Here is a 17,305-nt window from a genome sequence, read left to right on the forward strand (position 1 = left end):
GAGCTCATAGAGAGGTTGGGTAAAGCTAGGTATCTGAGTACATTGGACTTGACCAAAGGATATTGGCAGGTTCCCTTGACAGAGAGAGCAAAGGAAAAGACTGCTTTTTCTACCCCTGAGGGGTTGTTCCAATACAATGTGTTACCGTTTGGTTTGCATGGTGCCCCAGCCACCTTTCAGCGTATGATGGATAGGATACTTAGGCCCCATAGAGAGTATGCAGCTGCCTATCTGGACGATGTAGTGATTCACAGTGTGGACTGGGAAACACATCTGATGAAGGTTCAGGCGGTAGTGGATAGTATACGGGCTGCCGGTTTGACTGCCAACCCCGCTAAGTGCTCTTTAGGCTTAGAAGAGGCTAAATATCTGGGTTATACAATAGGACGGGGGCTCCTTAAACCACAACAGAGCAAGGTAGCAGCCATCTCCAATTGGCCACGTCCTGTAACAAAGAAACAAGTAAGGGCATTCTTGGGCTTAACTGGCTATTATCGCAGGTTCATCCCTGACTTTGCCACCATTACTGCCCCGTTGACTGAGCTCACAAAAGCTAAAGGCCCGGTTATGGTTAAGTGGACCCCAGAAGCAGAACATGCCTTTCAGGTCTTGAAAGAGGCATTGTGTTCTGACCCCGTATTGGTAGCTCCGGATTTTTCTAAACAATTCATTGTACAGACCGATGCGTCTGATGTTGGCCTGGGCGCGGTTCTTTCTCAAGCACATGATGGAGAGGAACATCCAGTCATGTATCTAAGTCGGAAGTTAAATCCTCATGAACAGAGGTACTCAGTGGTTGAGAAAGAATGCCTGGCTGTTAAGTGGGCACTAGAGTCCTTGAGGTATTATCTGTTGGGTCGACGGTTTACACTGATTACTGACCATGCACCTTTAACCTGGATGAGGCAGAACAAGGAAAAGAATGCCAGGGTTACCAGGTGGTTCCTTAGTCTCCAGCCATTCCAGTTTACTATGGTTCACAGGGCTGGTACTGCCCAGGGTAATGTGGATGGCCTCTCCCGAGTTCACTGTTTGTGGTCCAAGGCCGCTCGCCCCGATGGGTCTGAGCTGGGGGGGAGGATATGTAACAAGGTGCGGGGTGTTGTTGTGGAAGGGGTATACATTCCCCCTCGATTTTGCAGGATTTTCTATGACATATAGGGCAGGCTGGTGCTCCGCCCCGCAGTTTACATGCACCTGGACTGACCCAGGATCCAGGCCAGGAGTTTAAGCTGACTCCAATGCACTGGTCAGCTGCAGGTAATTAGCTGCACTGGCTGCAATATAACCTGACCTGTTGGACAGAAGAGAGAGAGTTTGTTTGGAAGCAGCAGGGCTTGCTTTGCACAAGAGAGACCATCAAAAAGGTTGGTGGGATTACGTTTTGTTTAGTTTTAGACCCTGTGTAGTGAGGGGAGTTATATGTTAGTAAGCGCTCAGACGAGCTAGGCTTTTGTTTGTAGAGAATTTGTGTTCTATGTAATCCTGTAAATATCTTCATACGTGGACTACAAATAAATCGTGGGTGACTACCTAATTGAGATGTGGCGTTAATACCCTAGAGGACCGTGCTGTTTGGTACCCTGTGTGGGTGCAGGATCACAGTGACCCTGTATTTAAACTTCTTTGGTTACATGCATTGCTTAACAAAACATTGAATCTCATTAGAGAGGTATTCTGCTCTAGGCTTTAGATTCACTTAAAAGTTCCTGAGGAACCAGGCCAACATTAAGACAAAATACATCAAGGCTGGAGATAGAAGGCTCCTAACGAAAAGTTTGATGAACCGCTTGCATACGAGCTGGGTATGTTTCCTTCATCACTGCTGCCTATTTGTGTGCAGTAGAGCCCTGCGTGGGACTGTTTTCTTAATCCCGCTCCAGCTAAATTTCCGACCAGTACCGCCCCCTCCTGCAACGTGTGTGTTCCACTTCCGCACACTCCCGCAACATGTGTCCAATCCTACCCGCTCCTACAAACATCATTCACAAGCATTCATTCATTCCCTCATTCACAGATACTAATCATTCACAGGTACTCATTCATTCCCTCAATCACGCATACTCGCTGACCTGAACTGCAGATTTCCCGCGCACTCCTGCAAGGCTGCCTTTGCGTTGCTCGCACACAACATCTCTTCTCTTTTCCAGCTGGAACAGAGTCATGTGACGTAAAAGCCTTGCGGGAGTGCACAGGATTACTAGGAACCCACAGGTACATTGTCTCACCGCCCGCATTACCCAAAAAACTGCCTGCACCCGCAAGTTTTTTGACTTGCCGATGCAGTCCTCTAGTGTGCAGTTCAAGAAAACATTGTTGTACATGAAGCAAGAAAGCAGACAGCTTCACTACATACCACAAGCAGTTCTGCTTCATGTATATTCCCAGTGGCAATGTGACTTTAAGGAGTAAATTCAAGGGCACAGGGTATTTTGGTGACCTGTGTTAATTGGAAAGCCAGTTTTTTAGTGTTTTTTCATGGTGAAAAAATACCAAAATAATGAACATTATGACAAACTTCAGCCAGTGTTTAAAACAATGCCGCTATCTTTAAATTGATTTTAATGCAAAAAATGATTGCCCTTTGTAGTACTTTATTCCCCTAGCATTTCAGTAATTTAAAAAAACTCTTGGGTTTATGCATCACTGGCATAAAGAATTGAAGACAACACACAGACTTTTTCCCATTTACTTTATACATAAAACGTCTAAATGTTCTTCTACTGATATGGAGGTCTGTCTTAGTTACAAAATTCTATTATTCCAAGCATCTTGGTATCTGCATTTCAGTAATTGTTTAACACCAGACAAAAAATGTTTTGTTCATGTACTTCATTCATTCTATTTAGAACATTGTTGTAGAGGTAAAGTAACCTCATCACTCTACAGCTGCTATGAAGAAAAGACACCATATAGAGGTATTTTAATTAAGTGTAGAAATATTTGGCAGTCAGGTATATATAATTCAGATAGATACAACTAAGCAGTTACTACACATGGGGCCTTGGGATCACACAATAGTGATCCTGCCTTGTTAACACGAGTATTAGCACGGAGCTGTTTAGATATATTGTTTGAGTAAGAAACATATGCACTTTTAATTTTGCACCCCTATATATAATTTTGGTTTTGGTTAACTTTGGTTAACTTTTTTTAAAGGTATACATGATTTTGTATGAAGGTACCTTAGCATTTAAAGAAGTAAAAACAATAATTTTCCATCATAGACCCAATATGCCAATAAAATTATTTCAGTTTTTTTCCCCACACACTGTGTGGGTAATGGAAGGTAACACAAGGCTAGTGGCACATTGACAAACACTGGTATGAAATAGTCAACTTATCTATTAAAATATAATAACATGCAAGGATATCTGGCGCCACCTTAAAATGGCCATCTGCTTGAGAATGCTCATATAACCTCCAAAAGTGATATTATTAAGGATAGATAGCAGAAACATGTAGAACATATAATCAACACTTGCATCCCAGTTCAATGCCTTAAATTGTATTTCAAAGCATTTGTTTTTTATACTCCAATTGGATTTCCCTGTATTAGATGTCCTGGCTTTCACATGATCCGTGAAACATCATTCTGATTTCTTACAGTTTTTACAAAGTTAGAAAACAACCAAAAGGGCAGACAAGGCATGTAGTACAAAAAAAGGTCAGACAAAGCATGTTGTACAAAAAAGTCTTGCTATTTATAAAGCATATACATGGCTTAATACGACCCCCCCTTGTGTTACATCAGAAAAGTGCTGCATTCCCAAACCATCTGAACACAAATCCAACTTTATTACTAATAAAAAAAACTCCTGGAGGTTCATCAGTTTTACTATTAAAGGGTTTTTACCAAATAAAGGAGTAAACCCTTGTTTTCCATCACCTTCAAATATTTGCTGTCTTGAAGTTAGGGATAGTCATGTTTGTTGTCCAAGAAGGTGAGATAGCCCTGTCTTTCATTCTTCCACAGGTAAAGAGTTAAAGAGCAAGAGACATCATACTTCAACGACCCGATCAGAACTAAGACAATTGCTGTGTTTGCGATCAGGTCAAGGATTTATTAGTAAGGAATATCAAACTTCAAGGTACCCAATCAGAACCAAGACAACTGCTGTGTTTGCAATCAGAGCTTTAATCACTGGTTGCGAGGCAGAGTTTTCCACCATCATGCCAGTACCTACAACAAAAAGGTATAGGTTTGCTTAGTTATACACATAATCACTCAGCTCCCGAAGAGAATAAAGAGAAGTGTGATGTGCTATGGCTAAACTGTAATATATGTGAATTCTAAATGCTAAAAATCAATTTCAATAAGTTTGGAATGTGAAATTCATACATTAGTATGATAAATTAATTTTACATGTTTTACATAATGCTTAGGGGTTACAATTGCTAAGGGTGTTAGAAAAATAGATTTTATGAATAAAAAGAAATTTATTAGTGAGCCATGCTGAGAAGTGCCGTATTTGTTTAATTATTATTCTTCCTGTCTGGCAGCCGGAGGCGTCTGCACGATGCACGCACACAACCCTTGCTGCTGCTGGGGCTTCTATGACAGAGCACCGGCATGCTCTACCATAGAAGCCCCAGCGGAAGTACCTTCCAGCAGCAGCGGAGGTTGTCTACGCGCATTGCGCAGATGTTCTCCAGCTGCTAGAGAGGAGGATCCCCCGCAGCGCTGCAAGAGACCTGGATCCTCCTCTCTGGCAGCCAGTGAACATCTGCGCGATGCGAGCAGACAACCTCCACTGCTACCCGACACTTCGGCCGGGGGGTTTTATGAAGGAGCCCCGGTATCACGTGACCTTACGGGGTTCAGTCATACAAGCCCAGCGGAAGTCCCGGGTAGGTTGCCTCCACCAGTTGCCCCTACTTGACACCAGGTCGGGAGCATGGGGGACAAATCTAGGGATGCAGTGGTAAGTCAGGGGGCATATAGGGGGTATAAGGCATATCAGGGGGGTAAATTGACAAACGGGGGAATAAGGCATATTGGGGAGGCAGAGTGGCATATCTGTGGGGCAGAGTATCATATAGGGGGGCCAGGTGGCATATAGGGAGTATAAGGTATATTGGGGGGCAGAGTGGCATATCTGGGGGACAGAGTGGCATATATATAAGGGTGTAAGGCTTATCTGGGGGGCAGAGTAGCATGCTGTCAGGCAGATGTGCATAACTGGCAAATAAAAAGAAATAAAATCAATAAATGCATTTTTCTCATAGTTTTTATTAAATAAGAAAAAATAGTTTACATGTGAATTAATGTTTACTAATCAAACTTTTTTCTTATAGGGTAGTCTTATATTCAGGCTTTTTCATTTTTTTTCTAAATTAATATTCAAACTTTTCTGGGTCTTCTTATAATACCGTATTTGCTCGATAGGACGACCTTGATTATCAGACAATTAACAGATCCTAGTATTTGCTAAATGGAAAAGTCCTATGGACAGGAGGCGATATATCACAGAAGAAGATATTTATCAAATATTAGGTTGTGGCTTGCGGTGAGCATTGGCAAAGTATTAAAAACAGCAATAACAGTACCTGAATCTGTGGGAATGTGAACCTCAGAAGGCTCTCCATCACCTCCCTTCCCTGTGGCCCGGAGTTGTATCGTTACATGGCTGGCACCCTCAGGCAGTGGGAGCTCTATTCGGGTCTTGCTAGTCACATAGAGGGTGGGAGAGGAATGAGAGTCCAGGCGGTACAGCATCTACAGTAGACAGGGTCAGAAATAGATCAATATTCAGCCCCTAGACATAAGGTACAAAAAGTTATGGAAAATAAATGTAGTAAACAAATTCAGTCCATAACCAATCTGGGCCCTGGACAAGGTTTATACATAGCCATCTCTTGCACCTTTAGCCTTAAATCATGATATACTGTAGATACAGACCACACTGGGCTTGCACGACCCTAAAATAGATTGTGTGGGTAACAAGATGGAATTTCTCTCAGTCTTAAGTCTTGCGATTTCCCTGTGAATTTACAGTTTAATAGCTGTGAGTTCAGCTACATGTCAATACAACAGGAAAAATTATGACAGCTGGGAGCAATATCTTCTGCTCTAGGGGATGAAGTGGTGTGTATTAGAGGACTGCATTGGGAGGTGGGTCTCACGGGTCCCGCGGGACCCGCCAAAAAACTTGCGGGCGCGGGCGGTCTTGCTGGGACTGCGGGTGGAAGCGGGCGGTCAGGCACTGTACCTGCGGGTCCCGGTAATCCCACGCAGTCCCGCAAGGCTGTCTTCTCGCTGCTCCATTACAGTGTCTCCTATCTTGCTCCGCCCACGAACAAGGCGGAGTCACGTGATGTGACATCACTTCCTGTGACTACGCCTTGTTCCTGGGCGGAGCAAGAGAAGAGACGCTGTGAGGGAACAACTTGCGGGACTGCGCGGGAAATCAGGTAAGGAGGCGGGCGTGATTGGCCACAAATGTGGCGGGAGCGGGCGGGATTGGCCACAAATGTGGCGGGAGCAGGCGGGAGTGGAACACCCACATTGCGGGAGCGGGATTAAAAACAGCGGGAGCGGGATTAAAAAAGCAGTCCCGCGCAGGGCTCTAGTGTGTATGACTCTCCATTCCTCATCTTTCCTAGTACATCTCACCCACCTGATTTGGAGTACTTCCCATTGCCATGAGATGATTCTGGAAGAGAACCTGAGCCACCTAATATCCCATCAGACATGCTAATATTCATGCTTAGAAATTATTTACAATGTAAACTATTCCTACAATTTTGGCATATACCAACATGGTAAGCAAATCATTAAAATAAAGTTACTGCAACCCTCATAACTTTTCTCATTATCACCAATAATGCCTTTGACCCAGCATTCACCTCTCCCAGTCTACTCTGAGCAGGGCTGACCTTGTATCCTGTAACAGCGGACTCATTTTTGAATGCTGTCACTGGATCCCATTTGAGGTTAATACTGGAGCGGGAAATTGTCCATGATATGTTTCCAGGGGATCTACTCGGAGCTATAGGCAAAAAAAAAAGGAAAATGATAGTTAAGATAGGAGGCCAGATGGAACAATGGACAGGTCAAAGTAAACATGTTTACTTTATAATTAGTATACATATACTAATACTTAGATTGCATGCTGGATACACACTGGTATAAAAAAATTAACTTACCCATTAACTAAAAACATATTACCGGTATTTCAGCAAAATGACCAGGGAAAGGAGGAAGAAGACAAGATAATGTTCTGGTGGGTGTTTGTTAGTCATTTGCACTCTGAGTACCAAGGGACCGAAAGCCAGAGTGCATACCAAGTGAGTAGTGAAAGCTGGACAGGGTTGCAACTGACAGGCTGCTCCATTTTAAATGTTTTTTTGCCCATTGTCAGGTGCACTGTGTTATATTTTAATTGCAATTCCACATATAGACATATAGGATATGTAAAATAATAAGTACATAAGAAAGTTTCGCTCACTAGCTAAATCATTTCTGTACTTATACTACCTGTTCCATTAACACTTTTTTAAAGAAAATGTGTCTTGACTTCATAGTACATATGGAGCAAACTATGTTTACAGATACTTTATTGATGACGCTGAACCTGACACTAGGCTTGTCACAGAAGCCTCCGTAAACTGGGCATCTGGAAGGACCTGGGGCAGCCTCCTTCCTACTCTATTTTAGGGGAGGTGGATACTAGGGGTCCGTTGGGACTACTTCTTCCTCAAGTACCAGAGACTCTAAAGATCTCAGACACAGACTTGGGGTACTTGCATTTTGGGAGGAGGTTTTAGTGTGGCATGGTACTCTCCATCAGGACAGGACTTACAGGACAGATAACTCTATTGTCTATATTTGCATCAAGATCTGATATCCAGACGGTTTTGGTCAGAAGTCAAGGAACTGCCTGTGTTTACTATTTTCCTCCCAGGCTACAATAGCGACCCCCTACTGGGCTGAGGTAGGCCAAGTGCAAATATGTCTGAGTGTATGCAATTACTGTGTGTATTAGTGTTGTTATCTGTCTGTGCGTACATGTGTGCTAGTGTTAAGTGTCTGGTTGTGTTACCGTGAGTGTGTTGGTGTATCTCTGTGTGAGAGTCTTGGTACCTTAGTATTTGTGTTAGTGTACGTGGATGTAACTGTTAACACCTGTGTGTGTTATGAGTGTCTAGGTGTGTATTAGTGTTGGTACCCCACCCAAGGCCAGCCTCTGTATCTGTCACTGGACCCAGTGCAAGCTGAGATACAGTGGTTCCAGTCGAAGGATGTACTGAGTGAATTACTAAATGGATGCTGCTCTCCATGTGAGGCAGACCCCTTTTGAATGTGGCTACCGGCATTTAGAGCTCCTGATCTTTTCATTTGATCCCAACCACAACTAGCAAAAGTCAGCCTCATGCTCATAAGGAAGAAAGATTTAGGTAGCTAGTATTCCGGGCAGAGTTATAAATAGGATGGGATGAGCAAGATGCTTTCTTCTTGTCATTCCTCCAGAAGTAACCCAGGTAACCATTTGTCCTGCACTGAAGGAAAATAGGCAAAGCATGTTCTTTTTAACTTCCAGGTTGCCTATAAGGCTATTATTCTCTAGGTAAATTCCACATTTCAACTAGATGGATGCAGTAAGTATCCCTCTTAAAACAAATATACAAAAGGACAAAAAACAAAAAATGCTGGTTGCAGTCTAAATGAATGTTTTCTAGATATTAAAAATTCTTCTAGTAATATTAAAATAGTTTAGGATTACACAAAAGACAGAGTTATACTCTAAATATTGCAATAAATATTGTTTTCTAAAGCAGAGGATTGGCACAATATGAAAGGTGCTTTCTACTCACGTGCTTTGGTTGTGGTAACATTGGCAATGGGACTTGGGGGTCCAGTACCAGCACGGTTGTAAGCACGAACAGTGACATGATATGTGGTATCAGCCCTCAGATCGCTCACCCGGGCCACAGTATCCAGGCCAGCTGACCTCACCCTGTCTGCTGAAGCTTCTTTATCTCCAGCTTTCCAATACCGTATCTGGTAGACATGAGAAAATATGCAGGTTAAGGGCAAAGATTAATGTGATGTTGATGTCACCTGAGCTCACATACTGTAGTACATTTTTAGAATATTTGCTTTTTATGACACTTTTAAAAGTCCCCTTAAAAGAACAAGAAGACCTGGGCAGGTCTATTCATTAAACATAGAGTGCATGGGAGTTGGCAGAAAAAGCAGCAACAAACTTGCACAAGTTGGACTACTGTTCATCCCAGATATTCACTATTGCCAAAATTTACACTCATCTTGTATACACTTGACCACAGGGAAGTTGAGCTGATGAAAGTTAAAAAAGAAAGCAACTTCATTACATTCATTAATCCAGGAGCTGCTTGCCAACAAATACAAATTAGCTGCAAGGTGTTACGCTATAAATGGCTATAAATGTTTGCCAGAAAGCTACCCAACATTTTTTAAAAGTACAAACTAAATCCACAAGACCACCAAAACAAAAACCAGGTAGACTGGAGGGTCCATGGAATTTTCCAATGAACTATACCACCAAACTAATCACCATGGAAATCAAATGCCAGCAACGAATAATGTTTATTGGGGGAAAACACAGGTTTATTTTTTATGAACACAGGACAAAGGCAATTCTGGGTAAACCAATGGGGTGTCCCTTCAAAGTGGCCAATAGGTTAAAATCAGGACAGGTGAGACGTGGGAGCCAACCAGAAGGGTGCCAACATCTATTTTTCCCTATACATAGAGGATGCCTTAATGTTGGTTGTAAGTTTAATGGATGAAAAGATCCTAAAACAGGTATGAAGCATTTTTTCTCCAAAGAAAACAAGCTTAAATTGGGGCTCTCATTGCTGAGATCTTCTGTTGCTTTTATTAATTGTATTGACCATTTGCCGTTCAATGATGTCTCCTTTATAAACTGGTGGCCAAAACGGTACTCCGTATCCAAGTGCCTCTTTATTTACCAATCATAACTAAATATGCAATGTTAGGGTACATCCATTCACATTTTATACACGTTAAAAACCTGCATGCGTTCGTCCTTTTGCGCTAAGTACGTGTTATACAAAGCAAGGCCAATTCTTCTTGAAAGACAAACTTGTCAGCATTAACCTTCATAACGCACTGTAAAGTTGTTACAAATACATGCTTTAGCAACTAAACCCCTTTTTTGCTGCATGTACCAGAATAAAATTTGAAACACAAACACATAATTTTTGAGAGCTAGCAGAGGCAATTTTTAAACTCAAAGTTTAGGTTTATGGTCCTCTCACCTCATACCCCAATAGGACTCCATTAACAGGATGCACAGAGTTCCATGCCAATTCAATTTCCGAGGAAGATATGACTGTGGCTTTAACCTCAGATGGAGTGACGACAGGCTCTAGGAATGAAATATTATGTCAATTCAAAAGCAAGACTTTCTTGGATATTTATACTTATTATAAATATTAACATGTTATGTTTCCTTTTTTATTCTATGAAAAACCTGTATCATGGTGAGTATTCTGTAGGTCATATATAAAGCACAGGAAAAATGTAAAATGATGCATTGGATATTATATTAAGGCATTATATATATTGGCAAAAATATCATGTAAACCAGGCAAAATACTAATTAAGAAATCCAAACTGTAATGTAAAAATTAGACAAATGGCTACTTGCAAACAAAACTTGCTTCATATACTTATTTTACTTAAAAAAAATTAAATTGAAGCAATAGTTTAGGCGAAATTGTATTTTTTACTAAATGGTATGGATTGCAAAGCACTTGCATTCAAATTGATGCAGACATTCCTCAGTTAATAGTTACAAAATCAGACTTCTGTGTCATTCAATGCCTCCCCGCTGCCTCTACTGAAACCAGGAGATTTAATCAGGTAGCAAACGCCATGTGCATGCTTAGTAGCACTCCCAATGCAATCAGTAAAAGTAGCGATTGGCTGCTGCTACTGGTCTTTTATTCTTTCATTTTTATTTCATTTTTTGCAGTGTTATTACATTCGGTTCAAACTTTTCCTTCATGAGTATGTACCTCGGTACACTTGCATGATCTACAGTATTAAGAACAGCACACAAACTCATAATCTAAAGATGACACAGATGAAATACCAATGTTGCATGATATTTTGTATGAAAAGGCATGGGGGCATTTGTTGGATTTATAGGCAGTGGTGTATTTAGATTTTGTGCTGCCCTAGGTCTGACTAAACTCATGCAAGGCCACACCTTTCCACTTTAAACTCCACCCCTTCCTATTTTGGTCCCAGCCCTCCTCATTAGGCTCCACCTTTTTTTCTTTGAGCACCACCCCTTCTACTCTGTATATTAAGTGTGGATATTGAGTACCTGCTTGTATATTTTGTTGTTTTGTGCACCACTATTTTAAGAGATAATAATATTAATTAAAATAACAAGGAATGTAAAGTTAACCATTTTCACCAAGATCAGTCATCCATGTCAACAACAGCAACTGCATTGCACTGTACATTCCCACACAATTTGCACTCTACATACATTGTCATCTTTGTGCCCAAAAGTCCAATTTTTGTTCCTAAACAACTACACGCCATGTATGTGTCCAAACAGCTTAACAGTGCCATCTTTGTGATCAAACAGCTTAACTGTGCTATATTTGTCTGTGAGCAGTTTTGTGATAAAGGCAGGGTCACATAACCTTGTTTACCTTGTTACATGACCCCGCTACGGGAGAGGTCTGCCCCAGGTGCCACTCATCAGGGGGGTGCCACGCTGGTCCATGGGGTGGGCTGCCCCCAAGCCACTCTAAAATTGTTCACCAAGTCCAACATGGATCGGCCAGGGGGCAGCCACCCCTGTGTGCCAGTGTGACACCCCCTGATGAGAGCACACCCACTACCCTCAACTGGGGGAACATAGGGGAGAGGCTGTCCCTGTGGCCTTTTTTGCAGAAGTGCACAGAGTGGCCAGTAATGAAGATCGATTCATGAAGAAAGACAGGTGCAGAAACGCTTTTCTGCAAACTGCCGTCCTAGGGCTAGTCAGCTTAGGCCGAGATATAGTCCTGTTTATAGGTACAGCTAAGTCAATTTGTTGGATATTAGGAAAAAAAAAAAAAAAAACTTTTTTAACCCCTTAAGGACAATGGGCGGTCCCTAAACCCATTGAAAACAATGCATTTTGAGCCCGTACATGTACGGGCTTTCTCATTAAGGGGTTAAAAGTAAAAGTTGATTAGAAATTAATGTATAGCTGTATAGAAAAACAACAAATCCTCTTTTGCAATATTTATCTTTAGCTAGATTTCACTCAGAGGTCAGTGAACAAGGTGACATATAACCAAAACAAAGAGGCGTTCCAGAGTACACATTTCCTTCCTGTTTATGGATTTGATGGCAATTATGGTTCGATAAAAGAGGTTAAGAAATCTAAATTTGCATAGAAAGTAATGTTCCATAAATTCAAATGTCATTAAATATTATTTCTTTATTTATCTTCAAACCTTTTCACAACATGACAGAAAGCTATAATAATTGCAGTGCCCCTTTAAAATATTGCATGTTCCCTGTCACCAGCAAATTCATATCAGATAACATATCACATTTTACCTTCCTCTGCTGAATATACAGTGGTTTCCAAGCTGTAGGGTCCCTCTCCTTTCTGATTATACCCTTTAATCATGACATCAAAGGGAGTGTAAGCAGCAATGCTTTCATTTCTGTACACATAGTGCTGTGACTGCACCCCAGGTACTCTGACCTTGTGCCACGTATTCTCACTCTTCCTCTTAAAAGCAATGAGGTAACCAAAGCCATCTCCGTTCTGATATTGTCTACTTACTGGCTGTAAAACAAAGACAGAGAATTATACGCAAAATCTAGCATTTAATGTGGTTTTTCATGAAAAAACGTAACAATTGTCAATAGAGAATAAAACCGTTTGCACACAATCTTTTTGTAGCTGGTTCAACATTTTTAAGTTTTATTTCAAATATACAGTGTGGTTCAGCCTAATTGCTATGTAGCACATTAAGTTGTGGGCATTTTAGACACATCAAATATGTTGTTAAACTGTTTAATTGGGTATATATGATTTTGATGTGTGAGTTATTCCATAAATAACTATTCAATTCTGCCAAATGTATTGAATCTGCTGCAAAGGGAAGGTTTCAACATTTTTATGGCATTTTTTCTGTACATAATTTGGCAACACCTTCTAATACAGGTAAAAATAAAACCTAACGCAGTATCTTTATTTACCCCAAACAACTGGATTATGTTGTTAATTTTTAGAGATACTTTTAAACATATAAACGCTTAGATTTGTCTTCATCAGTGTTACATTTAAAAATGAAAACCACACAACATCCATTCAAATCAATTCTCTAATATCTTGGGGCCATTTTAGAATCCATTGCCATCATGCATGCAAGTCAAATTTGTGGTAGACTTTTCAAAATGGATCAAAAAGTAGGAGTAATGGGCGGATGGTTCCTAAAAGTTAATAGGGTCATGGGATAGAGTCATTGCCTCTTTAAAGGGTTCATGCCACTTTAACATCTATTGATGCCCCTCATTTACATTTACATTAAAAGCACAGGGTAGGTTTAGTAAAAGGCATGCAATGAGCTCTGTGCATTTCATGCTGTATAATGAAATACACTCTCTGGCCACTTTATGAGGTACACCTGTTCAATTGCTTGTTAGCACAACTAATCAGCCAATCACATGGCAGCAACTCAATGCATGTAGGCATGTAAACGTGGTCAAGACAACTTGCTGAAGTTGAAAGCGAGCATCAGAATGGGGAAGAAAGGAGATTTAAGTGACTTTGAATGTGGCATTGTTTTTGGTGCCAGACGGGCAGGTCGGAGTATTTCAGAAACTGATGATCTACTCGGGTTTTCACATACAACCATCTCTAGGGTTTACAGAGAATGGTCTGAAAAAGAAAATGTGGCTGTAGAGTGATATTAAACTGATTTTATGTTGAGCCTTTGGTGTCCAGTACTGCTGTGAGAGTACCATGCAGATGTGCACACTGCCACAGTGTATGTTCCTGCGTGCATGCCTTTGCATTTTAGTAATGCATTGCTTGAGTCTTTATTCATTTGGGAATGCTTAGTTGTCTTGAATGATATGTGTGGTATTCTATTGTAAGTTCATGTGCTTTGGTCAAGGATGTATCCCTGAGTTGGCCATGTCATTTTTGGGGCCAGGTGCAATACAATTTGGAAGGCTGATTTTGAATTTGTTCTTAAAATGTAAAACAAAATGATCTACATTTCTCCTCTGGCACACACACAAAACACAAACCTCTTGCTCCCTAGTTCACCTAATGTGTCACACCCAACTTCACGTTGCGTATGCTCTCTCTCATCCATTAGTAACAGACCAGAGGCCTGTCATCAATATCCAAGTAAAGTGCTTCCTCCACAATATGAATCTCCCGGATCTGTTAACCACTTGCAAACTACTCTCTTACTTTAGATGCCCTGATCTTCCTTAGCCTCAATGCCAATGACCAACTGTAGCTCTATAACCAATCATACATGGACTCCAGATTATGGGGTGTCTAGCTACTAGTAATAATATCTAAATATGGAAAATGGGACAACTTCTCAAATCACAGCTCATAGTGTGGCTTTGTACATGCCTAAAACAACTAATTTTTGGTGAACAAATAATCTATACCTTATGATATGAAAATCTGTCCCAGAAAGCACTGCCCAATCTATCAACAAGGTTTGTGTTTACTCCTAATAAAGATAAAATGAACCTTTGCCTTTCTGCTGGAAGCACAACATTTTTGTCAATATGCTTTGCTGGCCACAAGTGTATCTAGACTGCTGCTCAATTTTCCACTAGCCCTACATGAAGTTCAGTTCCTTCACCAAAATTGTTGCAGCCTCTTTGGAGGCTCTGCCCCTTTGGAGAGGTGCTCTGGGAAGCCTTGTTAAGGAAGAGCATAGCTGGGTGAAGCAGACAAAAAAAGAAGACAGAAGAGGCAAGAGAGGAAGCGGAGCTATGGGAAAGGAGATAGAGACACTGAAACAGAAGGTAGCAAGACATTGAGGGAGAGTGTTAAAGAGGCCTCCGAATTTTGTCTGAACCGAAAGGCCAGGAAACTAAGTTTGTTGTAAAAAAATGAATGGACCAAAAACAAAACAAAAACTTTGTCCATAGGCACAAGTTTAATTAGCGCTATTTGCCTCACTGATGCCTGTAAATAAATTCTGGGCAAGGATGCCTTTTTGTTGAGTGGCAACTCACCGACATATAGTATGGAATTGAAGAGGATATTGCTATCATAATAATAGAGTTAAACGTCCAAAGCACAGTACTAAGAGGGAGCGCACACACGGCATACGCCAGGGTAGATGGGACATGTAAACAATCCAAAAGGTCTGTACTTGTAAACAAGTGGGGATTTATAGGAACATGTTCCCTAAGTAACTGTGACAGGTTAGCAGAACAACTGAGCTGGTAGTGCTAAGCATTGTCATCTCCTGTCACTACATGGATGGCAGGCCCATGACAGGTAACCAGACCCGATGACCTTAAGGCTTCAGCTTAATAAACAAATACATACACACAGATATGCATAAGTGCCTGGAGTCATGATTTAAACTACCATTGTTTAATCACTTACCGTCCAGTTAATGGTCAGCTCACTTGGAGCACCTCCCCCTCCACTGACTCCAGATGGGGCCACATTGGGAGCTGAAGACATAGAACAAAAACATTATAGTTCATAGATCCAGTACATTATAGTGATGTGGAAGAAGCACAAAAATCACAAAATTCAGGAGTATTTAAAAAATAATATCAAATTAAACAGTGACCTTGAGGCCGAACAAGGCAGAACAAAGTCATTTCTAGAAGCAACAAAATGAAAATGTAGTTCTGGGGCAGGCATTCGGAACAACATTTCTCGGCAGCGTAATCACAGCACTTACCAGCCTCTTTTGTGCGGATCAAAGCAGACGAAGTGCTGGGTTCTCCAACACCCAAAATATTGCAGGCTATTACCCGAAACATGTAGTCAGTCCATGGGGTGAGGCCAATCACAAGGGCTGTTTCAGCATTACCCTCCACAGTAGGAGGATCTGCATGAAGGTATGAGGCACAACCATTATAAAATGTTTAATCTCCGCTTGCCATTTTAGCATTTAAAAATTGCCAAAAGAAATTCACTAACCTGTCCGTGCTGTTCTCCAGGATTCCGTTTGTGACTCCCTCACCTGGATTGTATAGCGACTGATGGGACTGTGATTGTTGAACCCTCGACTCCAGCTCAGCTGAATGCTTGTGTTACTAACATCTGTAACCACAACCCCACCTGGAGGACCTGGGGGTCCTATATAAAGAACAAGAAGACGCATTTAAGTAATCCCAAAGGTGATTTTCACTAATTCAATTGTCAGTTTAAACGATAGATTGCCCAATTAAATTTAATTGTACTATTTCTCCTTACTTTGACACATAGACCGTAAACTGTATTAAAACCCAATATGTATTACACCTTATATTTGTGATGTTCTAGTTTGAGAAAAAAATCTAAAATAATATGTAGTTCAATTTATCAAATATACTTATTTCTATTGTTTTACAAGGTGTCAAGGTTTTTACATCAGTCCCTGAGTGTTCCAGATTTTTGGAATCTGATGACATAATGGAGACAAAAGGGAACATTAAAAACATATAATTATTGAGAATAGTGTACCTCATTATGGGTTCTTATATTCTTTTTACACAAAACAGCCCAATATTAAAAGCAGATGAGGCACATATGTCAGCACAATAAACCATAACTCACAGAGGTTACAGGATAAGTGTAAACAATTGTGTATACGTGATTGCAAGAGCACAGATATCTTAGACATTTCTTCACTGTAAATACCACACAGCATCCAGAGTCCTGGGTACTGGGTCTAGTTAGTACTAGAATTGCATGAAATTAAAATCTGGTTACCTCGGATAAGCAGTGATGCTGAGGCTGATGCTTGATCAACCACAGTTTGTGCTGTACATGTGTATGTCCCAGCATGCCTCAGTTGTGCATCAATAATATGTAAATCTCCAACAGCTTCATCCTGTGGGTAACAACATAAATTATAAAATGTATAACTGAGAAGGTGATATGAGGTGGGCGCTTTTTAGACATGTTTCTACATACTTCTACTCATATAATGCGGGATAATATTATTGTCCACACTCCATGTAAACACTACAGATTTTTTATTGCTGCCATAACCAGATGCATTATAAAGCTGTGTAATATCGCGCCATATTTTAAACATAGGCTAATATTAGTAATGCAACTTTGCAAGG

At 40.9% G+C, this 17,305-nt stretch overlaps 1 protein-coding gene across 2 annotated transcripts in view; it reads right to left on the minus strand.

The window, feature by feature from the left end:
• Positions 1–3,540: 3,540 nt before the first annotated feature.
• Positions 3,541–17,305, minus strand: part of CNTN2 (contactin 2) — a 35,573-nt gene continuing 21,808 nt past the window's right edge. For both annotated transcript variants that reach the window (XM_053454336.1, XM_053454335.1), the window contains exons 14-23: positions 16,947–17,067; positions 16,173–16,331; positions 15,931–16,080; positions 15,624–15,694; positions 12,581–12,815; positions 10,267–10,376; positions 8,818–9,004; positions 6,880–6,992; positions 5,551–5,719; positions 3,541–4,183 (exon numbers count right to left, since the gene is read on the minus strand). In XM_053454336.1, coding sequence (XP_053310311.1) covers positions 4,080–4,183; positions 5,551–5,719; positions 6,880–6,992; positions 8,818–9,004; positions 10,267–10,376; positions 12,581–12,815; positions 15,624–15,694; positions 15,931–16,080; positions 16,173–16,331; positions 16,947–17,067 — 1,419 coding nt within the window. In that variant the 3' untranslated portion in view covers positions 3,541–4,079. The remainder of the gene's footprint in view (positions 4,184–5,550; positions 5,720–6,879; positions 6,993–8,817; positions 9,005–10,266; positions 10,377–12,580; positions 12,816–15,623; positions 15,695–15,930; positions 16,081–16,172; positions 16,332–16,946; positions 17,068–17,305) is intronic.

This window comes from Spea bombifrons, chromosome 2, assembly GCF_027358695.1.
Source record: "Spea bombifrons isolate aSpeBom1 chromosome 2, aSpeBom1.2.pri, whole genome shotgun sequence".
In the NCBI taxonomy this organism is placed as follows: Eukaryota; Metazoa; Chordata; class Amphibia; order Anura; family Pelobatidae; genus Spea; species Spea bombifrons.